We start from the raw sequence: 27,526 nt of genomic DNA, 5'->3' as shown, positions 1-27,526 counted from the left end.
CTACATAACCCCAAAACATAACACAGTGTTTTCCTTGTTTTGTAACTAAAGAAGATGAAGCGTAAAGAAACCGTTTCAAATACCTGATGAGACTCTGGTCCAGTGGATAGTGGGCATGGGATTCCCAACAGCTTCACAAGGAAGAAAGGCATCTGAGTTAGCTGGAACAGTAAAACTTGCCGCTCTTCCTCCAACTATTCTGGGCCTTTCCAATATATTCCTAGATAAAGAATCAAAGGGAAGGAATTTGGAAGTTGTTATTTTTTGAATTGGTGTCTTATCGAAGCTACTTTTCTTTGCATTCTTCTGTGTATCCCAATTTGAAGCATGAGTGGTGTCCTCTGGCAGATCTGGAGTGGGCAGTATGCTCACTACTGGCTTTTTGACCTTTTCAGCCATTTCTGGGTGTGACTTGTGCCAAAAATGGTTTTCTGACCAGGGAGAGGGAGTCAACTTAGAAGTCTGTGATTTAGCTGTTATTAGTGCTGGCATAGAAGTAGAACGTAACAGATTGGAGTAGATAAAGTGGGTGATTCCAATTGTGAACTTGGCATTTGGGTGAGTTTGGGGAGGTGTTACTGCTAATTGCCGTGGATGAGCATTGTGCTTTGAGGATTCATGTGACTTGACCATTGTACTTGTCATCGTCCTGAAAATGGGAGTTGCCATATTGTCAGCAACTGCATTTTGGCTACTCAAGGGAGGGGAGGTGGGAATTGGCATTGGAGTGGCACTGGCGCTCAGGAAGGGTGGCACAGTTGAGCGTCTAAGGATTGTGTTCCTAGTGGTGGTACTCTGGTGTCGTTTGCTGGACAAAGTGGTTTCAGAAGCAGCTGTTCTCTTCAAAGTCTGACTGCTCTTCTGGGGTGGTTCTTCGAGCACATCTGTCAGATGAAAGGTTCTTGGATGAAGACCAATTGTGCTTGAAATTTCTTTTATGTTTTCTAGAAGAGAATGAGTGAGAACAGACACACTGGGTTTGGTTGAAGTTTCAGCTGCTGTTAGAACAGGAAGTGTCACAGTGGTGGGTGTAATGAAGCCAGAAATCTGGCTGGGAGAGTTATTTGGGTCATTCCTATTCTTTTGAGGCTCCTTTATTCTTTGTACTTTTCGTGCCCTGGGTCTGGCTATTTGGGCTTTGTTGATAATGATAGATGCAGGGGCAGTAGGAGTAGTTGTCAGCATGGCTGTTTGCAGTGATATGAAATCTGTACTTGATTCTTTGCTTGAGCTACTAGGAGGTGTAGGGTAAACAGGTGGGAAGGGCAGCTCCTTCACTGTTGGGAGACTTATACGACTGTGTGTTCTAGTGGTACTGTGGTGAGTTGTAGCTGATGTTACGGATGGAATTTGCATCACACTTGCTGAGAGTGTTGTGAAATGGAAGGGGGAAACTTTATCTGTGGGTAAAGCAGGAGATATTTTAGGAAGAACCAAGTCTGTGCTTTTTTGTGAACCAAATTTTTGCTGATTCTTTAGCTTTTCTTTTTGGATATGGTTATTTACAAAGATATGATGCCAGGGAATTTTCCTTCTTGAAAGTCTTGTAATGGCTATAGTAGTAGGCATAGGTGGCTTGATGGTGGGACCTGGAAGTGGCGATACAATCACTGAATCTCTTTTAGCTTCACTGACTTTAGACATGCTTGGGTAACTAATATTTGTTGCATGAGTCATAACTGCACAAGTTGGAGTCACTTGGGTACTTTCAGCACTGAAACATTTTATTGCCTGTGTTGTTTTCTCAACATCTACATTTGGTTTTTTCTCAAATAGTAATGATGGATTGTGGACTAGAGTTGTAGATTCTTCTGCTATGACTCTGGCAATTTTAGCTTCAGGGAGGGTGATGGGGGAAGTCCTTGGAAAAGGCAATGCTGCTGCAGCAGTGGTGAGTCTTTCTCTGGGAGAACAGGATGGGCACTCCACATTGTGCTCTGTGGCTAAAAATGCAGTGGTTCTTTCTACAGAAGAACCTCTGAGTGTTGGCCCCACAAAGTTGTATCCATGCTGTCGGAAAATTGGAGTTCGCCCCCTGCTCCAAATTTTCCTCCGCCTTCCAAAGTGTCTGGACAGTGGAGTGTTAATTGTACTATTTCTAGGAATGTGTAACTGAGAATGAGCACCAGTGTATGGGTCTGAAGGGAGCTTAGAGGTGTTAGGTTTTTGAGTAACGTGAGAATGGGAATGATGGCTCCAGGGTTCGCTGACTCCTACTACAGACGTCTGATGACTCTTCGTGGCATTTACTGATCCTAAAAATACATCAGCTTTACTGTTAGCACTGCCCAGAATTTTGATACGGACATCTTTGATTGTAGTAGCCCCCACTGTTACTGGGGGTGCACTTTGCAAATGCTCTCTTTTTCTCTCCATGTCGTCAGTATCCTGAAATTGACTTGCTTCAGGTAGTAGAGGAAAGATAGTAGATAAATTTCGGTTGGTTGTGCCTTGCATTTTGCTTGATGTGGTTGTGTTCATATTCTTTGACATGGCTTTAGTTTTAATAGTAGTAGATGGTTTGAAACCTCTTGGTTTTTCAGGCAGTAGTATCTGTGGACTCACAATTGGGGAGACTTGGGTGCCAGCAGTTATACTTGTCACAGGGCTATCAGATGATTTTCTGGAATCAGCAGTCACTGTCCTTGCCAGAACACTGGGAGCTTTAGTCACCAGGACCATAAATTCCTCATCTGGAGGGAGCATGCCTGATGAGTCTACTTCCTCACCAGGTATTTCCAGGAGTTGGGTGACCGGTAGAGGTGGCTTTGTTATGGTATTTTCTCGCTTCTCAGGCACAATATTCTTTTTAGCTTTCTCCAGTAGTGCTGCCCAGTGTTGGGGGTCAATTCTCCGGGCAGAGGGAGGGAACTGCCTCCTGTGCTCTCCGAAACGTCGGTTGGTTGCATCTCCACGCCGCTGGGCTATTAACACCCCATGCTTAGGATTCTTACTTGTGATTGAGACTTGTTTTCCAGCCTCAGCCCTCACTGGAGCAGATGTGGGGAGTTGTGCAGCTGGTGGGTCCTTAAGCTGAGCAATGGCATTGGGCTCATCAAACCCAGATCCATCTGTTTCTACATTATGCTCCACTGGCTGTTGCCCTTTTATTTTGACTGAAACTTTGTTAATTAACAAATCGATCCCTGATGGGTTGGCTGCTACACAACGATAATGACCCTGGTCTTTTTGAGTCGCCTGTAATATTCTTAATGTGCCATTGTTAAGAATTTGCTTATCTCTTGAGGACTGATAGAGCACAGTGTTTCCTGGAAGAACCCAGCTGACAGAGGCATCTGGGATACCCGTAGAATGGCATGGAAGGTCAAGTGTTTCACCAATGGAAACTACATGACGAGCTCCATTTTCCTGATAAGCTTCTATGTAGGGCTCTACCACCGTAATCCTATAGGTGAGAATATCTGCATCATCGTAATTGGTGCTTATGCAGTGGTATATGCCTGTGTCAAAACTATCAGCCATCTGGAGTTCCAGTTTTCCACTTTTGTCTATCAGGATTCGTCCATCCTCACTAACGTAAGGGGCTCTCACTTTACTTCCATCAGCTAGAAGCCACTCCAGTTGTGGGGGAGGGTCTCCTTGGCTGGGGCAATCTAGGTCAATGGTCCCACCGACCAAAACAGTGCGTTCCCGCTTAGTATTGTTATCCCTGGAAATCATGGTCCATTTGTGTTTCTCTGGCTTCTTCTCTGCTCTTGGTAAAGTGACTTGGGCATCGCTGGAGTACTGGATCTGCAGTGTACTGAGTGTGGTGGCAGTTCTGTTTAGCTGCAAGGAAATTTGGTCTTGCATCAACCAAGAGGGATCTGCTCTGAGATCAGCCTCGATGTTGGTAAAGATGTCTTCAGGCTTCAGTACCACCTGTTTATATTTGTAGCAGAGTTGTGGTGTTTCAGTGAGCAAGTGGCTCCTTTCTAGGATCAGAGGAGAGTCACTGTACAAAGCCAGCACTTTCCACACTGGCTGAATGTGACTGTAATCTATGTTACACACCAGAAATGTTGAAAATGATGCGTTTAGCATGATATAGTCATTTTCTGCAGTGAATGCAGTGGATGATGTTGTTGAGGGCTTTTGGATACTGCAGATCATGTTAGCTTCATTTCCAGACTGGTCTGTCATATTCAAAGTCAGGGAGCCGAAGGGTGCCATGAAATCTTGGGGAGAGATGGACACAGAAACACTATCTTCCAGAATAGTCAGGCTCTTCAATTTCAGGGAGGGGTCAATGGTTGGCTTGGCACACAGGAAAGCTGCAGCTGGGACCATAACTAAGGGCCTGCCTTTAGAGGTCCTGGGGTTCATGCAACGTGGACATTGCTGAGGACTGGAGGGACTTCTGTCTCTTTTGCATTTTATTATATCTAGAAAAAATGACAATTGAATTATTGCCAGTTGTGGCTTCTTTATGAATTAACATTTAAACATTTTGAATAAGTAGCTTTTGCTAGAATTTAAAACAACAATTTAGAAATTTTAGTGTCTCGTCCTTTTTGTGTTTTTTTTGGTCTTTGGATTGATTTCTGAAAACAAATTGTCTATATACCCTGCCACAATATCATATCTATAGGCACAAGGATTTTGTCTGTCTTGTTCACTGCTATATTTCCCATGCCTATAAAGTACCTGATACATATATTTGGTACTCCATAAATATTAGTTGAATAAATAGTTTCCTTATCTAGGGAAACAAAATGCTATGCTTATGTTTGTCGCTTTTTATTAACTTATGTATTATTTAGTTCTGTTTCCCCATTTTAATGTTTTAAGACTCAGAGACCTTCACTGTCTTTTAAATGATAACCTGTTTGATAAATTACCATTTATAAGCCCTTGGATATCATTAAGAACCCAAGTTTCTGTCCATTACCAAAAAGAACAATGAGTGAATTACAAGGTACCTTGGTGTGGTCTAGCTTGGCCGCAGTAGGAATGGAGACAACAAGATGGTTGCAGGAGATAATGAAGTCGGTAGAACCAATCAATAAGAGGTGAGGATGTGGTTGAACAGAGAGGGTGATTAAGAAGAAGAGTGAAGGAAGACACAGTATGACTTTGGTAACAGAGGTAGACTCAATGGAGGAGGATCAAGTTTAATGGGGAAAGAGGAACATTGTGCCCAAGCAACGGAGTAGCCCATTAAAGGACTGACACTTTGGTGAAGTCAGAAGCCTGAAAAATCTTATAGCTCTTGGACCACCCTAAGCCTTTGCGAATCATAGAAATCTCCTCTTTCAGGTATTCACATATCACGTACCTGGTCATTTAAAAATACAGCTCTGGTGAGCCTATTTAAAATGGCTGGTCACTGCAATACTTGATAAGAGGTATGGAGTTTTACCTCCTACAAAATACAGCCAGGGACTTCCATGCTGTTCCATATCATGCATTAGACACAGCATTTAAAAGAAACATTGTACTTCTTAGAAGATATCACTTGACAGAGTGGCCGGACAGGGTCAAATCACCTTCCCATGTGTGCATGATTCCTCTCAAAGGCTTGAGAAAATCTCTTTGACCAATGACTCCAAACCCTTCAGTGTGTACTTCAATGTTACAGGCAATGCCACATATATCTGGCTACTCAGCATTCTTCAGCAAAATTTAAAGTCCCAACTTACACAGAGGAAGTAGCTGGCAAGCCTGCAAACCTCTTTGAGCACTCATAAGAGGCTCTTCTCAACCACCCACTTACCAACAGCTGTGACCTTTTACGTACTTCCCAGTACCCTGGACTCAAACCCTGCTATAGCAAAAAACATGGGAGACTTCTGGCTTAATTAAACCTCATCACAGAATTATGATCCCATCTTGGTTTGATTATTGCTCGGCCCTGGACATCAGGTATTTTACCTCAGTTGCAAATCTGATCATGTCATTTACATTCTCTCCACCACACTCAGTTCTATTCACACAGAACCACTTTCCATTCCTCAACTCTGCCATGCCCAATCAAGCTCAGGCATATGTTGTTCCTCCTACCTTCCAGTACACTTGCCGTCTGACAAGCCCTCTTCCATCACTGCCTAACTACTTACCTCCTTCATTACCCAGCCAGAAGAGTGCTACTTCTGGGTGGGCTCTCTTCTTTTTGTTCTCCTGGTACCTTCCACTTCTCCTATCATAGCCCTTATTGCCCACTAGTAGAAAGACTTGTCTAGTTGTCTGTTTTCCCACAAGACTGTAAGCCCATTACTTGTTGATCTATGTGTCCCAACCCTGGCAAAGGGACGGTCAGGAAAGATTACAGGAAGTAAGGAAGGGCAGCCTAATTCTAAGACCACATTTCTTCCACATTTTAGCTTATAAATTGAGATGTGTCTTACAACTGAAGGTGCTTTACAGTAGCGGCTGACCAGCTAGCCGTCTTGATATAGCTACCACTGCTTGCACACACACAAATACTGTTACAGCTGTTGATATTTACATATATTGTTTTCTCTTCAATTGAGTTACATGCACTGTTGGTATTACATATATTGTTTGCCACTTAAAATGTTTCTATTAAGATAACACTATGCTTCGCATTACAATAGGAAGTTATTATGCGTATAGAAAGGCCTGGAAACAGAAGCAGGACATAACTTTAATATTTGTGAAATAAGTGTTTGTCAGAGAAATGGCCACAAACCCATATTTCATAGAAAAGCAACACCTAGAGCTTTTTGGAACCTAAGAATGGAGGACACCCAAAAATAGATGAAGCTGTGTTACATTTAACTACTGAGATATGTGCAAAAGGACTGCCAAGTGAGGCAACTGAAGGTATGAGAAACTGTCAGTCTCTTAGAATAGATGGAAAAAAGGTCAAAGCAGAAGTTGATGTGACTGATTCATGAGTCTCACAGAATGATCATTAAGGCATCTCAGTCAAAGGAGAACACTTGATTGTTTAGACACGACAAAGAAATGTTAGCACTAATGGGTTTGGCTAATTATATATAATGAATGAATATATATAACATAATAACAGTGGGGGAATTTAACACCCCACTTTCATCAATGGACAGATCATTCAGACAGAAAATCAGTAAGGAAACACAGGCCTTAAATGACACATTAGACCAGATGGACTTAACTGATATTTACAGAGCATTCCATCCAAAAACAGCAGTCTACACATTCCTCTCAAGTGCACACGGAACATTCTCCAGGACTGATCACATGCTGGGCCACAAAGCAAGCCTTGGTACATTTAAGAAAATTGAAACAGTATCAAGTATCTTTTCCACCCACAACACTATGAGATTACAAATTGATGACAAGAAAAAACTGTAAAAAACACAAACAGCTGGAGGCTGAACAATATGCTACTAAACAACCAATGGATCACTGAAGAAATCAAAGCGGAAATCAAAAATACCTAGAGACAAATGAAAACAAAAGTACAACGATCCAAAATCTATAGGATGCAGAAAAAGCAGTTCTAAGAGGGACGTTTATAGCAATACAATCTTAGGAAACAAGAAAAATCCCAAATAAAAAACCTAACCTTACACCTAAAGCAACTAAAGAAAGAAGAACAAACAAAACCCAAAGTGAGTAGAAGGAAAGAAATCATAAAGAGCAGAGCAGAGAGGGCAGACAGCAGAAGCAAGAAGAACTACAATCCTGCAGCCTGTGGGGAAAAAAACACATTCACAGAAAGACAGACGAGATGAAAAGGCAGAGGGCTATGTACCAGAGAACAAAATAAAACCCCAGAAAAACAACTAAATGAAGTGGAGATAGGCCACCTTCCAGAAAAAGAATTCAGAATGATAGTGAAGATGATCCAGGACCTCGGATAAAGAACAGAGGCAAAGATCGAGACGATGCAAGAAATGTTTAACAAAGACCTAGAAGAATTAAAGAACAAACAAACAGAGATGAACAATACAGTAACTGAAATGAAAAAAACACTAGAAGGAATCAATAGCAGGATAACTGAGGCAGAAGAACAGATAAGTGACCTGGAAGACAGAATGGTGAAAATCACTGCCACAAAACAGAATAAAGAAAAAAGAATGAAAAGAAATGAAGACAGCCTAAGAGACCCCGGGACAACATTAAACGCAACAACATTCACATTATAGGGGTCCCAGAAGGAGAAGAGAGAGAGAAAGGACCCGAGAAAATATTTGAAGAGATTATAGTCGAAAACTTCCCAAACATAGGAAAGGAAATAGCCACCTAAGTCCAGGAAGTGCAGAGAGTCCCATACAGGATAAACCCAAGGAGAAACAGGCCAAGAAACATAGTAATCAATTTGGCAAAAATTAAACACAAAGAAAAATTATTGAAAGCAGCAAGGGAAAAATCACAAATAACATACAAGGGAACTCCCATAAGGTTAACAGCTGGATTCTAAGCAGAAACTACAAGCCAGAAGGGAGTGGCATGATATACTTAAAGTGATGAAAGAGAAGAACCTACAGCCAAGATTACTCTACCCAGCAAGGATCTCACTGAGATTCGATGGAGAAATCAAAAGCTTTACAGACAAGCAAAAGCTAAGGGAATTCAGCACCACCAAACCAGCTCTACAACAAATGCTAAAGGAACTTCTCTAAGTGGGAAACACAAGAGAAGAAGAGAACCTACAAAAACAAACCCAAAACAATTAAGAAAATGGTAATAGGAACATACATATCACTAATTACCTTAAAGGTGAATGGATTAAATGCTCCAACCAAAAGACACAGGCTTGCTGAATGGATACAAAAAAAAGACCCATATATATGCTGTCTACAAGAGACCCACTTCATACCTAGGGACACATACAGACTGAAAGTGAGGGAATGATATTCCATGCAAATGGAAATCAAAAGAAAGCTGGAGTAGCAATACTCATATTAGATAAAATAGTATTTAAAATAAAGAATGTTACAAGAGACAAGGAAGGACAGTACATAATGATCAAGGGATCAATCCAAGAAGAAGATATAACAATTATAAATATATATGCACCCAACACAGGAGCACCTCAATACATAAGGCAATTGCTAACAGCTCTAAAAGAGGAAATCAACAGTAAAACAATAATAGTGGGGGATTTTAACACCTCACTTACACCAATCAACAGGTTATCCACATAGAAAATTAATAAAGAAACACAGCTTTAAATGACACAATAGATGAGATAGATTTAATTGATATTTATAAGACATTCCATCCAAAAACAGCAGATTACACTTTCCTCTCAAGTGCGCATGGAACATTCTCCAGGACAGATCATATCTTGGGTCACAAGTCTAGCCTCAGTTAATTTAAGAAAACTGAAATCATATCAAGCATCTTTTCTGACCATAACGCTATAAGATTAGAAATCAATTTCAGGGAAAAAAAAACGTAAAAAACACAAACACATGGAACCTAACCAATACGTTACTAAATAACCAAGAGATCACTGAAGAAATCAAAGAGGAAATCAAAAAATACCTAGAGACAAATGACAATGAAAACACGACTATCCAAAACCTATGGGATGCAGCAAAAGCAGTTCTAAGAGGGAAGTTTATAGCTATACAAGCCTACCTCAAGAAACAAGAAAAATCTCAAACAATCTAACCTTAAACCTAAAGGAACTAGAAAAAGAAGAACAAACACAAGCCATAGTTAGCAGAAGGAAAGAAATCATGAAGATCAGAGCAGAAATAAATGAAATGGAAACAAAGAATACAAAAGCAAAGATCAGTAAAACTAAAAGCTGGTTCTTTGAGAAGATAAACAAAATTGATAAACCATTAACCAGACTCATCAAGAGGGAGAGGACTGAAATCAATAAAATTAGAAATGAAAAAGGAAAAGTTACAACAGACACTGCAGAAATACAAAGCATCCTAAGAGACTACTACAAGCAACTCTATGCCAATAAAATGGACAACCTGGAAGAAATGGACAAATTCTTAGAAACATATAACCTTCCAAGACTGAACCAGGAAGAAATAGAAAATATGAACAGACCAATCACAAGTAATGAAGTTGAAACTGTGATTAAAAATCTTCCAACAAACAAAAGGTCAGGACCAGATGGCTTCACAGGTGAATTCTATCAAACATTTAGAGAAGAGCTAACACCCATCCTTCTCAAACTCTTCCAAAAAATTGCAGAGGAAGGAACACTCCCAAATTCATTCTATGAGGCCACCATCACCCTAATACCAAAACCAGACAAAGATACTACAAAAAAAGAAAATTACAGACCAAAATCAGTGATGAATATAGATGCAAAAATCCTTAACAAAATACTAGCAAACAGAATCCAACAACACATTAAAAGGATCATACACCATGATCAAGTGGGATTCATCCCAGGGATGCAAGGATTCTTCAATATATGCAAATCAATCGATATGATACACCATATTAACAAACTGAAGAATAAAAACCATATGGTCATCTCAAAAGATGCAGAAAAATCTTTTGACAAAATTGAACACCCATTTATGATAAAAAACTCTCCAGAAAGTGGGCATAGAGGGTCCTACCTCAACATAATAAAGGCCATATACGACAAACCCACAGCAAACATCATTCTCAATGGTGAAAAACTGAAAGCATTTCCTCTAAGATAAGGAACAAGACAAGGATGTCCACTCTTACAACTATTATTCAATGTAGTTTTGGAAGTGCTAGCCATGGCTGGACTATCACCTCACACCAGTTAGAATGGGCATCATCAGAAAATCTACAAACAGCAAATGCTGGGGAGGGTGTGGAGAAAAGGGAACCCTCTTGCACTGTTGGTGGGAATGTAAATTGATACAGCCATTATGGAGAACAGTATGGAGATTCCTTAAAAAACTAAAAATATAATTACCATATGACCCAGCAATCCCACTACTGGGCATATACCCAGAGAAAACCATAATTCAAAAAGACACATGCACCCTAATGTTCATTCCAGCACTATTTACAATAGCCAGGTCATGGAAGCAACCTAAATGCCCATCGACAGAGAAATGGATAAAGAAGATGTGGTACATATATACAATGGAATATTACTCAGCCGTAAAAGGAACAAAACTGGGTCATTTGTAGAGACATGGATGGATCTAGAGAATGTCATACAGAGTGAAGTAATCCAGAAAGAGAAAAACAAATATCGTACATTAACACATATATGTGGAACCTAGAAAAATGGTACAGATGAACCAGTTTGCAGGGCAGAAATTGAGACAGAGATGTAGAGAACAAACGTATAGCCACCAAGGGGGGAAAGAGGTGGGGGGTGGTGTGATGAATTGGGAGATTGGGATTGACATGTATACACTGACGTGTATAAAATGGATGACTAGTAAGAACCTGCTGTATAAAAAAAATAAATAAAATTCAAAAAAAACCCAACACTAGTAAATTTAAAAAAAAAAAAGATCAGAGCAGAAATAAATGAAATGGAGATGAAGAAAATAGAAAAGATCAATGGAACAAATTCAGTTCTTTGAAAAGATAGACAAAATTGATAAACCTTTAGCCAGACTCATCAAGAAAAAAAGGGAGAGGACTCAAATTAATAAAATTAGAAATGAAAAGCGAGAAGTTACAATGGACACCACAGAAATGCAAAGGCTCCTAACAGACTACTATCAATACAAGCAACTATATGCCAATAAAATGGACAACCTAGAAGAAATGGACAAATTCTTAGAAGGATACAATCTCCCAAGACTGACCAGGAAGAAATAGAAAATATGAACAGACCAATCACAAGTACTAAAATTGAAACTGTAATTTTAAAATTCCCAACAAACAAAAGTCCATGACCAGATGGCTTCACAGGCAAATTCTATCTAACATTTAGAGAAGAGTTAACACCTATCCTTTTCAAACTCTTCCAAAAAATCGCATAGGATCGGAAACTCCCAAACTCATTCTATGAGGCCCCCATCACCCTGAATCATACAAGGATACCACAAAAAAAAGAAAGAAAGAAAATTACAGACCAATATCACTGATGAGCATAGATGGAAAAATCCTCAACAAAATGTTAGCAAACTGAATCCTACAATACATTAAAAGGATCATACACCACGATCAAGTGGGATATATCCCAGGGATGCAAGGATTTTTTTCAATATCTGCAAATCAATCAGTGTGATACATCACATTAACAAATTGAAGAATAAAAACCATATGATCATCTCAATAGATTCAGAAAAAGCTTTTGACAAAATTGAACACTGATTTATGGGGGAGAACTCTTTAGAAAGTGGGCATAGAGGGAACATACCTCAACATAATAAAGGCCATATATAACAGACCTACAGCCAACATCATACTCAATGGTGAAAAGCTGAAAGCATTTTCTCTAAGATCAGGAACAAGACAAGGATGTCCACTCTCGCCACTTTTATTCAACATAGTTTTGGAAGTCCTAGCCACGGCAATCAGAGAAGAAAAATAAATAAAAGGAATTCAAATTGGAAAAGTTAAAACTGTCACTGTTTGCTGATGACTTGATACTATACATAGAAAATCCTAAAGGTGATACCAGAAAACACTAGAGCTCATCAATGAATTCAGTAAAGTTGCAGGATACAAAATTAATACTCAGAAATCTGTTGCACTTCTATACACTAACAATGAAAAATCAGAAAGAAAAATTAAAGAAACAATCCGATTTACGATTGCATCAAGAAGAATAAAATACCTAGGGATAAACCTACCTAAGGAGGCAAAAGAACTGTACTCCAAAAACTATAAGATGCTGATGAAAGAAATGGAAGATGGCACAAACAGTTGGAAAAGTATACCGTGTTCTTGGATTGGAAGAATCAATACAGTAGTTCCCCTACACACAAATGAGTTCCATTCCAAGAGCGTGTTCATAAATCCAGTTCGTAAGTCCAACGAAGTTAGCCTAGGTACCCAACTGACACAATTATCTATATAGTACTGTACTGTAATAGGTTTATAATACTTTTCACACAAATAATACCTAAAAAACAAACACAAAAAATAAAACATTTTTAATCTTACAGTACAGTACCTTGAAAAGCACAATAGTATAGTACAACAGCTGGCATACGGGGGCTGGCATTGAGTGAATAGGCAAGAAGAGTTACTGACTGGAGGAGGAAGAGGAGGTGGGAGACGGTAGAGCTGAAGGATCATCAGCAATAGTATAGAGGGCAAGCTGCAATTTCACTCATGCTTGACATTGATGGGACAGGTTCTGGTTCCTTGCTGGATTCAGTTCTATCTACCCTATTGAAAAAAATGATCCAGTGATGTCTGGGTAGTAGCTCTTTTTTTCTCATCATAGATGATAATGGTAGCACTGGATTACATCCTGAATGGCTGCTGCAACCTTCGTGTACCATTCTACATTCAGATCCTGTGTCTCAAAAACTAACAGTGCCTCCTCAAATAAATAAAATCCCCTTGCCATCTCCTGCACTGTGAATCTCTTTGGTTCTTCAGTTCCTTCTTCTTCCTCTTGTCTCTCTTCATCCTTTCTCTGGTCCTCCAATTCCATCAGGCCTTCAATGCACGTTCGAATCTTTGAAAGTTCACAACTTGAAGGTTCGTATGTAGGGGACTTACTGTATTGTCAAAATGACTATACTACCCAAGCCAATCTATGGATTCAATGCAATCCCTATTAAATTACAATCCCTATTAAATTACCAATGGCATTTTTCACAGAACTAGAACAAAAAAAGTTCAAAGTTTGTATGGAGACACAAAAGACTCCAAATAGCCAAAGCAATCTTGAGGAAGAAAAACAGCTGGAGGAACTAGGATCCCTGACTTCAGACCATACTGCAAAGCCACAGTCATCAAAACAGTATGGTACTGGCACAGAACATAAAAATATACATCAATGGAACAGGATAGAAAGCCCAGAAATAAACCCATGCACCTGTGGTCAATTAATCTATGACAAAGGAGGCAAGACTATACAATGAAGAAAAGACAGTCTCTTCAATAAATGGTTCTGGAAAAACTGGACAAGTACATGTAAAAGAATGAAATTAGAACACTCTCTAACACCATACACAAAAATGAAGTGGATTAAAGACCTAAACATAAGACTGGGTACTATAACACTCAATAGAGGAAAACATAGGCAGAACACTCTTTGACATAAATCACAGCAATATCTTTTTGGATCCATCTCCTAGAGTAATGAAAATAAAAACAAAAATTTTAAAATGGGACCTAATTACACTCAAAAGCTTTTGCACAGCAAAGGAAACCATAAACAAAAAAACAACCCACAGAATGAGAGAAAATATTTGCAAATGATGAGACTGATAAGGGGTTAATCTTTACAAAATTTACAAACAGCTCATGTAGCTCAATATCAAAAAAACAAACCCAATGAAACAAAAAATGGGCAGAAGACCTAAATAGACATTTCCCCAAAGAAGACATATAGATGGCCAAGAGGCACGTGAAAAGATGCTCAATATCGTTAATTATTAGAGAAATGCAAATCAAAACTACAATGAGAGTGCTGTACACTTGAAACTACAAAACTACCTCACACTAGTCAGAATGGCCATCATCAAAAAGTCTACAAACAATAAATGCCAGAGAGGGTGTGGAGAAAAGGGAACACTCCTACATTGTTGGTGGGAATATAAATTGGTAGTCACTATGGAAAACAGTATGGAGGTTCCTTAAAAAACTAAAAATAGAGCTACCATATGATCCAGCAATCCCACTCCCGGGCATATATCCAGAGAAAACTATGGTTAGAAAGGATACATGCATCCCAATGTTCATTACAATAGGCAAGACATGGAAGCAACCTAAATATCCATTGACAGATGAATGGATAAAGAATATGTGGTACATATATACAGTGGAATAATACTCAGCCATTGAAAAGAATGAAATAATGCCATTTGCAGCAAGATGGATGTACATGGAGAGTATAATACTAAGTGAAGTAAGTCAGACAGAGAAAGACAAATATCATGTTATCATTTATATGCAGAATCTAAAAAAATGATACAAATGAACTTATTTACAAAACAGAAACAGATCCACAGACATAGAAAACAAACTTACGGTTACCAAAGTGGGGTGGAGAGATAAATTGGGAGATTGGGATTGACATATACATACTACTGTATATAAACTACATAACCAACAAGGACCTACTGTGTAGCACAGGGAACTATGCTGAATATTCTGTAATAACCTAAATGGGAAAAGCATTTGAAAAAGAATAGGTATATGTATACATATAACTGAATCACTTTGCTGTACACTTGAAATTAACACAACATTGTAAAACAACTATAGCCCAATTAAAAAAAAGACCATAGGTGGCTGGTGGACTCATTTGTATTCACCAGCCAAATGGCTATTTAATTGATAAAATCTTAACAAAAACTGAGTACTATGTTCTAGGCACTTTCTAGGGGACAGAGGTAGATAAATGAGACATAGGAAAGGCAACACCCCTTCCTAGTAGGGATGAGTGCTGAGCAGTTTGTGGCTGGGAGCCCATCAGGCAGAAAAGTGCTCCAGACAGGGAAGGAGCAGGTATGAGGTGGTAAAACAGTGTGCGGTGTGTCTGGGATGAGAGCTGGAAGGAAGGAGATGAGGCTGAGACCCAGCAAGGAGCGTGCTGGGAACACCTGGCGTGATGGGCCAACGAGCTTGGGCTTTGTTCTCTAGGCCAGGGTCAGCAAACTTTTTATGTAAAGGGCCAGACAGCGAAGATTTTATGTTTTGTGGACCAGAGGTCTCTGACAAAATGGCTCGACTATGCCACCATAGCACCAAGGCAGCCGTAGATGATATGTAAAGAACTGGGCATGACTGTGTTCCAATAAAACTCTACTTACGAAAGCTTGTACAGGGCTGGAATTGGCCTGTGGGCTCTAGTTTGGCAATTCCCGGGCTCTATTAGGTCATTTAAAAAATTCTTTAGTATGTAAAATAACTGGATATCTAACAGTCAGTGGCATACTCCACCTGATGAAATGTTAGCTGCTAACCATATATATTAGCCTGATTTTACTACCAGAGCATGTAACTAGCAAAATGGCAAGTAGGTTTAACACTTTGTAGGAACTGAGCACAGAATCACTTCTCCCTATGGGCAAAATCTTATTTCTTCTTTCACTTCTACCTTTCTCAGATGAGTTTCCCCATTTGCTCACCATTCTCTCCCTGTAGTCCAGCTAGCAACTGCATGAAAATCCAGCAGTTCTTTCTCATTCCTCATTCTCCTTTATTTCTCCATAGCATTAGAAAGTATTGGGAAAACCCCGCTCAGTCCCTACTGCCTGTTAGGTATCTGTGAAGCTACTTTCAGGTGTGGTCACCTCATAATTCAATTTCTCATTCCCCAGACATGAAACACCATGAGCACTTTCTAGTTGGGTTCCCACTTCACCCCCTTCCCCAGGTCCATCCTCTCCACTGCTCACAGATTGGCCATCCCTACAAAGCATTTCACTGGGAAACCCTGCGTTCAAATCTTCCACTGTAAAATCTCCCTTTTGTCGATAGGATAAAATTTTAAAATTTAGTCTGGCATTCAGCACTCCCCACAGTTGGGTTCAAAACCATCTATAAATAATAAATGCTAGAGAGAGTGAAGAGAAAAGGGAACCCTCCTACACTGTTGTAATTGGTGCAGCCAGTATGGAAAACATACTGGAGATTCCTTAAAAAAACTTAAAACAGTTACCATATGATACAGCAATCCCACTCCTGAGCATATATCTGGAGAAAACTCTTAATTCAAAAAGGTATGTGCACCCCAATGTTCATAGCAGCACTTCTTACAATAGCCAAGACATGTCCGTTGACAGATGAATGGATAAAGAAGATGTGGTAAATATATATACACAATGGAATATTATTCAGCCATAAGAAAGAATGAAATAATGCCATTTGCAACAACATGGATGGGCCTAGAGATTATACTAAGCAAAGTAACTCAGAGAAAGACAAATACCATATGATATCACTTATATGTGGATAATCTAAAATATGACACAAATGAACTTATTTACAAAACAGAAGCAGACCCACAGACTTAGAAAACTTATGGTTACCAAAGGGGAAAGGGGGTATATAAATTAGGTGTTTGGGATTAACAGATACAATACTACATATAAAATAAACAACAATGTCCTACCGTATAGCACAGGGAACAATATTCAATATCTTGTAATAAACTCTAATAGAAAATATGAAAAAGGATATATATATATATATATATATATATATAATCTGAATCACTTGCTGTACACCAGAAACTAACACAACAATTCAAATCAACTCTACTTCAATTTAAAAAAACCAGAATACCTTGCCAGTCTCTACTGACTCCATGCCAGGCAAATTGGGCTGTTCACTGCCCTCTTCATGAGACTTATCCTATCTGGTTTTAGGTACAAAGCAGTTTCTCCATCCCAAATACATTATAGAAAAAGGTCTGGACTTTTCAGTTTCTACTTTTCTACTTTCTAGCTGTGTGAGCTGGGTAGCAATGAAAATCATGATAATACTTCATGTGTGTTGAGTGCTTACTTTGTGTCATATGCTGTGCTAAGCACTTCATATGTATTATTTTAATTATTTTTTCCAATTATTATTATCCCTATGTTACAGGTGAGAAAACTGATGCATAAAAGAGTCTAAATGACTAGCTCAAGATACCCAGCTTTTCTAAGCCTCAGTTTCTTCATCTGTAAATTGAGGATTCTTGTGAGGATTAAATAGAAAGCATCGAGCACAATGTCAAACACAAACTGAGTATATGTTACCTTTCTGCTCGCTCCCTATTATTCCTTCCTGTCCTTTTGGTATATCTTTTGTGCCCCAGCACAGTTTTCCTCCATTTTAGTCAAGGCAGAAGTAACTTACTGACTCTGGCTCCTATAGAACTAAATCTTCAATATAAACATTTTGATGTTTTTCACCCATAGCCTTATTATCTTTTTATGTGTTCATCATGCTTACCTACAAGACTGCAAACTCTTGAAGAGCAAAGGTGGTGTCTACTGGCCTAAAGTAGTTCACTTTTTGACTAATTATTTTGACTGACTACATATATATACATACATATATACATACAATTGTGTATCTATATATATATATATATATACACACACACAATATATATATATTTTACCACAGCAACTTCAAATTTTCCCACTTTTCTCAAGCTTCCGACCTTGACCCCTTCCTAGCACCCTCCTCAGTCACCTCTCCTACAACGTCACGAAAGAGGAAAAGCCATCAGATAAGAACTTTCTTACTCTCCTCCACTACACCCAGCAACTCGCCTCTGTGCCAATCTAGTCCTTTCCCTCCTACCTCCTACGGAAAATCCCTCCCCTATGGCTGGGTCTCTTGCCCTCCAGTCATCTCGGGGGACTTGCTCCATTGATGATCTGCTCCTTCTGCAATGTTGCTACCTTCTCCTGCTCAACAATCTCGTCTCACCTTAAACATGCTCAGGTCTCTCTGATGCTCGGAGTCCTGAACGATGGCACATTTCCAGCTGGCAGCCACCATTCCTCCCTCACCTCAAGCCAAACCTCTCCAGAGTCAACTGTGGCCCTGCCTCCCCCTCCCACCTGCACAGCAATCCAGGTCTCATTGATCTTTCCAAAGTAACCAGCCACCCCTTTGATGCCAAAATCAATGGACTCCTTTCAGTCACTACCTAAGGACCTGATTAACTGAAATGATTCATCAGATTTTAACGATAGTGCAATTAGTTGTCTGTCCATTTTCCCCAACAAGAATGTAAGCTCCATGAAGGCAGGGACCTTCATCAGTTCTGTTCACTTTGGGATCCCTATGTTGTCTCTGGCCTCTTGTACATAATAAGTTTACAATAACTAAGGGACTGAATGGATCTTGCCCTCTTCTTGGTAAATTCTACTTTCCCCATCAAAGCATGTTTTACACTCTGATTGTCTGCTTATCTGTATCCCACCAGCAGTGTAGTTAGAGCAGAGACAGTGCTCTTGGTAGTTGCATCACTGAGCACAGGGCCTTGAATAGAACTCCAAAACATATGTATTGATCGAATGACTGAAGGGAAGATAAGAAGAGGGAAGGGCTTTTATGCCTTGTGGTAAGTAGGGAAGAGAGTAACACACAATACATTCTTATTTCCCAATCTTGCTAAAAGCCAAGAGTGATGATGGGATAGTTGACCTGAATTAATGAAAGATTATTCATTAATGAATTAAGAGAGTTCATTCTCATTGAATTATTATTGAGCTTTCATTTTCTTTCCAGCTAAATTACCTTGGCACTCCCTACTTACTGGGGAAACACCTCCAGGCAGATTAGATACCATCTCACACCAGTCAGAATGGCCATCATCAAAAAATCTAGAAACAATAAATGCTGGAGAGGGTGTGGAGAAAAGGGAACACTCTTGCACTGTTGGTGGGAATGTAAATTGATACAGCCACTGCGGAGAACAGTATGGAGGTTCCTTAAAAAACTACAAATAGAACTACCATATGACCCAGCAATCCCACTACTGGGCATATACCCTGAGAAAACCATAATTCAAAAAGAGTCATGTACCAAAATGTTCATTGCAGCTCTATTTACAATAGCCCACAGATGGAAACAACCTAAGTGTCCATCATCGGATGAATGGATAAAGAAGATGTGGCACATATATACAATGGAATATTACTCAGCCATAAAAAGAAACGAAGCTATTTGTAATGAGGTGGATAGACCTAGAGTCTGTCATACAGAGTGAAGTAAGTCAGAAAGAGAAAGACAAATACTGTATGCTAACACATATATATGGAATTTAAGAAAAAAAAATGTCATGAAGAACCTAGGGGTAAGACAGGAATAAAGACACAGACCTACTAGAGAACAGACTTGAGGATATGGGGAGGGGGAAGGGTAAGCTATGGCAAAGTGAGAGAGTGGCATGGACATATATACACTACCAAACGTAAAATAGATAGCTAGTGGGAAGCAGCCGCATAGCACAGGGAGATTAGCTCAGTGCTTTGTGACCACCTAGAGGGGTGGGATAGGGAGGGTGGGAGGGAGGGAGACGCAAGAGGAAAGAGATATGGGAACATATGTATATGTATAACTGATTCATTTTGTTATAAAACAGAAACTAACATACCATTGTAAAGCAATTATACTCCAATAAAGAAAAAAAAAGAAAGAAACAGTCCAGGTACCTGGCTTCTCCCGTATCCAGTCAGACAACCATTTCAAATGACAATCACAGGTCCAGGGATTCCCATGAAGATAAAGGCTTTCCAGATCAGGCATATAGGTGACCATCTCTTGAGGGATGGAGCTCAGAAAGTTATCAGACAAGTATAGGTACTTAATGAAAGATGTTTTAAATATCCGGAGGTAGCACAAGGAGACAAATGTATCTGGATGAAGCTTAGTGAGCTCGTTCCCTTCCAAGTGCACCAGTCGGAGAGAGGTGAGTCCATAAAAAACCTCTGGGTTTATAAACTCGATATTGTTGTGGTCCATATGCAACCGTGTCAAGCTCCTGAGACCATAGAAAGTGTCCTTCTGAAGTTTTCGAACTTTGTTATAGCTCATTTTTAAGACCTAAGAGTAAAAAGAACACACTTATTTTGTCAAAGGAATTATCACAAAAAGGAAAATCATATCCATAGTAAAACATACGTTGAGATTAATCCAATGCAGTGTGTGTACCTTGTTTGGATCCTAATTCAAACAAACGAGTTGCAAATCAAGTATGAGAACATCAGGGTAATTAGAATATTCATGAACAGTTTATGATATTGAGGAATTACTGCTATAATTTTAAGGTATAATACTGATATTATGGTTCATTTTAAAAGATTCCATAACTTTGACATATGTATTGAAGTACTTATAGATGAAACATTACGATATCTCAGATTTGTTTCAAAACAATGCAATGAAGTAGAAAAGTAGTGGGTGAGGTACAGGTGAAACAAGATCTGTTATGTGTTGATAACTACTGAAGCTGGGTGATGCTGCATTGGGGATCATTATATTATTCTATTTTTGTATATGGTATACTTTTTTAAAAACGTATTATGGAAATTTTCAACCATATACAAAAGTATCTTGACATTTCAAGTAAACTTAAGATTTCTTGAACCTGAATTTTTCATAAGAAATATGATTTTATCTTTCACATTTAAAACACCTTTGGACTTCCCCGGTGGCACAGTGGTTAAGAATCCGCCTGCCAATGCAGGGGACATGGGTTTGATTCCTGGTCCGGGAAGATACCACATGCTGCGGAGCAACTAAGCCCGTGCGCCACAACTACTGAACCTGTGCTCTAGAGCCCGCGAGCCACAACTACTGAAGCCCATGCACCTAGAGCCCATGCTCCGCAGTAAGAGAAGCCACCACAATGAGAAGCCTGTGCACTGCAACAAAGACCCAACGCAGCCAAAAATAAATAAATAAATAAATTTAAAAATAAATAAATTAAATGGCTTTACTGAGATATAATTCACATGCCATAAAAATCCACCTTTTTATTTATTTTTTTAAAAGATTTTTTTTATGTGGACCATTTTTAAAGTCTTTATTGAATTTGTTACAATATTGCTTCTGTTTTCTGTCTTGGTTTTTTGGCCACAAGGCATGTGGGCTCTTAGCTCCCTGACCAGGGATCAAACCTGCACCACCCCCTGCATTGCAAGGTCAAGTCTTAACCACTGGACCGCCAGGGAAGTCCCCAAAATCCACCTTTTTAAACTGTACAATTCAGTGGCTTTTAGTATACTCACAAGGTTGTGCAACCATCGCCACTATCTAATTTTAGAACATTTTCATCACCCCAAAATAAAAACTGATATCCATTAGCAGGCATTCTCCCCCTCCTCCTAGCCCTAGAAAACCACTAATTTACTTTGTTTCTGTGGATTTGCCTATTGTCAACATTTTAAATAATGGATGATACGATATGTGGTCTTTTGTGTCTGGCTTTTTCCAATTAGCATAATATTTCCAAGACCCACCCCAGTTGTAGCACATATCGGTCCTTCATGCCTTCTTATTACTGAGTTGTATCCCACTGTATACATGTAATATATTTTGTTTATCCATTTATGAGTCAATGGACATTTGGGTGCTTTTTATTTTTTAGCTATTATGAGTAATATGATTTTTAATTGATTTTGAATTGAAATTAAAAGTTTTTCAGTATTTCAGTAGTGTGTGGGTATTCTCCAATTCCTTCTCCAGTTACCAACTGAACACGCTCCTTCTCCCAAAAAGAAAAGAAAAAGAAATGCTAGCAAAAACAATGATTTATCATCATATTATCCTAATTTGACCTAATCTGTCATCTCTGTTGAGAATGTTTTTCTGGAATGCCAAGTTCCCTAATAAGCAAAGAAAATTGAAATTGACAACATGGAACAGCTTTGCCCCAAGTATTATCAAACTCAATGTTCATCAATATCTATGGAAAACCTGGTCAAGAAAACAAATACGTGTGAATTCCATGAATGAAATGTATTCCATCTAATCCTCTGAAGATATATATTCCAAATAAAGCCTGATTAAGCCAAACCAACAGAATCACATACCTAGACTTAAATCTATGGTTTTACAGAGGCTTAGTGTGATGTACAAAGGCTCACACTGCCCACTGGCATTTTATCTTTTCTAAGGATAGAACTGACTTTATTTTATTGCACTGTATCTCTTCTATGAGGAGCTTTGGGAAACATTTTTTTTTCTAATTTAAAATCAGATGTGGTTGTACTTTTCCTGAACAGTAGTTTTATTTTTTAATTAACTGAAAAATTGAGTTAGCTTCTCAAAAGCCTCAAGTCCTACTTACAGCAGACATACTGATCTTTATGCCTGCAGTTCCCCGCATTCCCTTTGTTCTTGTTCCTAAGATTTCTTCTACCTTTTGCTTTCTTTCCTACTGGGGTGGTAATTCTTACAATATTCGATGCATTCTTGGAAGTCCCCGTAACTGTAAAAAAGTTTTTGAATAAGGCAGTGCATAAGTAAAGTGAAGCTAACTTCTATGTAAAGACTGCAATTATTTTTAGAAACTATTCAATTCCCAGATGAACATGACTAGAAGTGGCCTTTTAGGATTAAATTTTAAAGGTTTAGTAATCCTTGGGCATTGATAATTTTTTTCTTTCTATGAGCCTGAGGTATGAGAAAATCAGAATTTTCTTATTCTAATTTCCACATACAGTTGCCTTTAAAAAGAAATCAGTTATTTGACCTTTTCCCTTGATGTCTACATCTAATGTACAGTGTCGATTTGGGGGGTTCTCCAGGAACAGGTAGCTTTTGGAGGCACATCTCACCGCATTAACCTGCCCCTTCCCCACATCAGTCTCACCTGCAAGGCCTGCAAATCTGAGAAGGTCTTAGGAGGGATTGTGTGAATGCCATTGCTGTGTAGCATTAGTAACTCCAACTTGTTTAGGCCAGAAAAATCCGTTTCTGTCAATCTCACCAAACTGTTGTACCTGAAAGAAAAACATCATTCTGGGCATAAGCTAAGTCAACTAAAGTTCAAACGTCAAAGCAAAACCCAACAAACACACACATAGAACTGAATTTCACTCCCCGCCCCCTTTTTATTTCTTGTGCTCTAAGGAGATAATCCAATGCTTGAAATATTGTTGAAATTCATCAGACGCCACAGAAGGTCAGCCCCTCCAACCCAGCCCTCGCAGTCTCAGTTACAATTATCCTACTCAGATTCCTGGAAAATGCCACATCCCTTCTCATTTTCAAACCTTTGTACATATGCTGTTCCTGCATGCTGGAATGCCTTTGACTCTAGCCCTATTTGTGAACACTGTTAAGACCCAGTCCATTCTCTAATAACATGGCCCCCTTGTTCTCCCAGGTGTAATTCATCATTATGAAGTAATGGTTAAGAAACCTGGGCTCTGAAGCCAAATGTTTTGGGTATGAGTATAAACTCAGGTACCTGGGAGTAGGGCTGACCCTGGGTTAAATCAGTAACCTTTCTGTGCCTCAGTTTCCTTGTCTATAAAATGCAAATAATAGAACCTACTTCAAACGGGTTATGAGGATTAAATGAATGCGTACATGAAGAGTGCTTAGCTCAATGCCAGGAAACAGTGTTAGTGATTGTGTCCCAAGGCACTTTGTATGCTCTATTATAGTTCTTATTAAATTGTACTAATTATACAACTGTCTTCTCCCTTTAACTATGGTTTCTAGAAATGAATAATATATCTTGTTCATCATTGTATCCCTGGTACCATCATTGTGTTTGGCCCACAGTAGGCGCCCACTAATGTCCAATAAATGATGTTAAGTCTGCTTGTATGTGCATTCACACACACAGTTTTTCATCAACTTTTAAAATACAGTTGCCTTTTAGCAGATTTAATTTACACATTTTTAAAGCCTTTTAAATAAGTCGGTTTCTATGGAGAAAAAATCCAAGGGCCTTAAAAAAAGATCTAGTTGAGTTTTCATATATATCTTTTATGTGTAAGAGGACGCTTCCAGTTGTCCTGTTACCTCTTACTGATATATCATAACACTAATTCTTAACAAGAGCTATATTATTATCCAGCAAAAATGTAGCCAGAATGCAGCTTTTCTATAATCATGGGCCTCTCAGCCTACCATGAGGGACTATGGGTTCTAGAAGAACTTTCTCTTAGTAAAAGTTTAACAGAAAAAAATTTTTTATTGCCCCAGCAAGCTTAAGATCCTCATGTATTCATTTCAGAAGAGAAATATTGTTAAAAGAATTGTGGTTAATCTCCCAAAGTCACAAGTGTTTTGAGGACAAATCAGCAGTGTCATCAATCCCTCCTTGAGAAGGAAGCAAGACAAGGGCCCCTGCGCACCCTAGATTGATACGTTCCACGTTGGGCGGGATGCTGTGTGGGATGGAGGTCAGGTACCGAAACGTGCAGTGCACCTCTGTAGGCACGTAACAGGCACAGCGGCGAGGACAGGCCCTGCCCCCGGGGAAGACCACCAGGCAGACTGCAGCGAAGGAGACCAGTAAGCTGGTGCTTCCCCTGCTTTTCACCTTCATCCTGAAAAAACATCATACCTCGGAGTTATAAATATGGTTTGAGCAAAGTTCCAGTAGACCACACACAGTAACTGGTAATCTGGGAGACCTTCCTAAAAGGTCGTAAGGGGCCAATTTCATTCACAACTTTTATGGTAAAGCTTACTCTTCACAAAGCCATAGTGTATGCTGGCCTCATATAGATCCTTGTGATCAAGCAGGATATTTATGGTTGTGAAATTCCTTTATAGCTTTTCACTTCTTAACGAAAAGCGGCAATCCCTATTACTTAGAGATTCATTAGAAAAGGAAAGTGGAAACCATAATGGAGATATTGTGACAACTGAAGTACATAAGGCTTAGTTTCCTGTTTATGCTTTAGTTTTTTAGACTTTAAAAAAACTGATTATAAAACTAATACATGTGCAACAGAAAATTTAGAAGCTGTAAATAAGAAGAAAAAAGAAAATAAAATCACTCATACTTCCCACCACCCAGATATAATCAATGACATTTTGCCGTACTCCTTCCAGCCTTTTACATATTGGGTTGGATGTTACTGCATATATATGATCAAATGAAATTTCATAACACATTTTCATCATTGAACATATGTTTGTTTTTTCATTTTATCAAACCTTCTTCAAAAACATTTTTAAGAGCCGTAATAATCCACTGAAAGGACGAATAAATCTCTTTCTAACATGTCCTCAAGTCCTTGACAAAAAAGACACATTGTACATGTCACTGCCAAACGATGACCGTAAGTAATCGTAACTGACCGGCTGAGAGGGCTTGAGCCTTGCACCTGCGCCACACTGACCCCTCGCAGGCATTATGCCGTCTGCTTTTGCTCTACTTAGAACATCCCTCTGCCTCTTTTCTTGGTCCCTTCTCCTCTGCTATGGGGGTGGGGGAGCATAACCAGGGAAGAAATATGCTCAGCTTGTTGGAAAAATGGTATCTGTTACCCACATGGGGGTGAAGCCCAAGGATCCAAACCTAGTTTTTGCCTGAAATTCAGAATATACAAAGATTGTAATAACGTCTTTGTTATGCTTCTCTAAGAAAAGTGACCTTCATAGAATGGTTTCTTTTAGATTCTACCAGCAACCATCCTTTAGCTATAAACCACATTTAAAATAACGTGAATGCTGAATCGCTTGTATCTCCATATAGATAGAAAGATAATGGAATTATTAGAATATAGCCAAATTAAAATTTACTATAGGATTAATCACATGACAAATTTTGTCATTGTAACCGTCTGGTTACAAACATTTTAAATAAACGTCGTATGATCGGAGACAGCATTTCCACCTTCTTATCATTAGGTAAGCAAAGAAAGAAACAATAGGATGCAGGTAGTTCTCTCATCCAGCTAGAAAAATAGAAGTTACGGGTATGCCCACTTGAGAGTTACTGAAAAGAGAATCAAAAGTCTAAAAGAACACGTGGATAGTGGATTCCCACAAACTTAAACCTGAAAATGTGTATAATGAAATAGAAATTGACAATACCTGAGCTCTTCTGTCCTGGTCCTAAATCCTCTCCTGACATAGGCAGAGACTGAAAATCTTCCCAAGAAATGGAAGATCATATCCAAACCTGAGTAAGGAAAAATTCTCTGCTCCAAAGTGAAGCCAGTGGCTTGGTCTTTCTGGCTTGCAGCTCAGGGGTATTACTCTGGAGAGAGACCTGGAGGCACCCCCCGAGCCGCAGCTAGATAACCGGAGCTCACATGAATCAGCAGCGTGCCTTTATAACTGTTGCTACGGAAACAGAAAGCAAAGTGGAGGTTTTAAAATGTCCTTTCTCCTCCCTCAACGGTGTGCTTAAATTCCCCCTGAAGTTCTCATTTAAATATATGTATTAATATCACTCCCTTTTGCCCCCAAGTCCCAGGAGCTTCTCCTCCCTTATCCTTTTTGGGCAAATCTGTCAGAAGTGCCCACAATAAGGGTCTCCACCTACTGGTGAACCTTTGCTCAGAGTTTGTCTTTTGCTTGGCATCAGTCACCGAAGAAGCGACCTTCTCATTTTCGCTGTAATCCTTCCCCCTCTTCGGCGCGTGCTCTGTTGGCCCTGCCCTGGCTCGGGCCCCAGGACTAGCTGCATTCCCACGCCAAGCCCCCTCTCCGCTGCCCCTGGCCCGGGCATGGGTCCTGTCCCCTTCCCCGGGAAGGACTGCCAGAGCCGCTCACCTCTCAGCGCAGGTGACTAATGGGCTCCCGCCGCCGGCGTGTGCTGGGCTCAGCTGCCCGGGGCGCAGGGACCGCCCAGAGCTGAGGGAGGGAAGGCGAGGCGGGGCGACGTTGATTTATGTGTCTGGGGACTGCGCCGAGGCTCCATCGCACGCGGATTATAAACGACCACTAGACTCCTCTTCATTTTGCAGAACGCGCGGATGTCTGCTCGCCTTCTGTCTTATTTCCTCCTCTTTCTCCGATTCCCTGTATTTCTCAGGCGCGTTCTGGCTGATGGGCAGGTCAGTTTCAGCCGCGGGGCCTTTACTCCCACGTTTACCTCCTC

General features: G+C 39.6%; 1 protein-coding gene across 1 annotated transcript in view; it reads right to left on the bottom strand.

Moving 5' to 3' along the window:
* IGSF10 (immunoglobulin superfamily member 10) overlaps positions 1-25,015 on the bottom strand; it is a 39,270-nt gene extending 14,255 nt beyond the window's left edge. The window contains exons 1-4 of the mRNA XM_033856318.2: positions 24,822-25,015; positions 23,324-23,453; positions 20,160-20,550; positions 84-4,385 (exon numbers count right to left, since the gene is read on the bottom strand). Coding sequence (XP_033712209.2) covers positions 84-4,385; positions 20,160-20,550; positions 23,324-23,453; positions 24,822-25,015 — 5,017 coding nt within the window. The remainder of the gene's footprint in view (positions 1-83; positions 4,386-20,159; positions 20,551-23,323; positions 23,454-24,821) is intronic.
* Between the last annotated feature and the right edge of the window lie 2,511 nt (positions 25,016-27,526).

This window comes from Tursiops truncatus, chromosome 4 (genome assembly GCF_011762595.2).
Source record: "Tursiops truncatus isolate mTurTru1 chromosome 4, mTurTru1.mat.Y, whole genome shotgun sequence".
NCBI classification, from domain to species: Eukaryota; Metazoa; Chordata; class Mammalia; order Artiodactyla; family Delphinidae; genus Tursiops; species Tursiops truncatus.
This window is presented reverse-complemented; position numbering and strand designations above follow the sequence as displayed.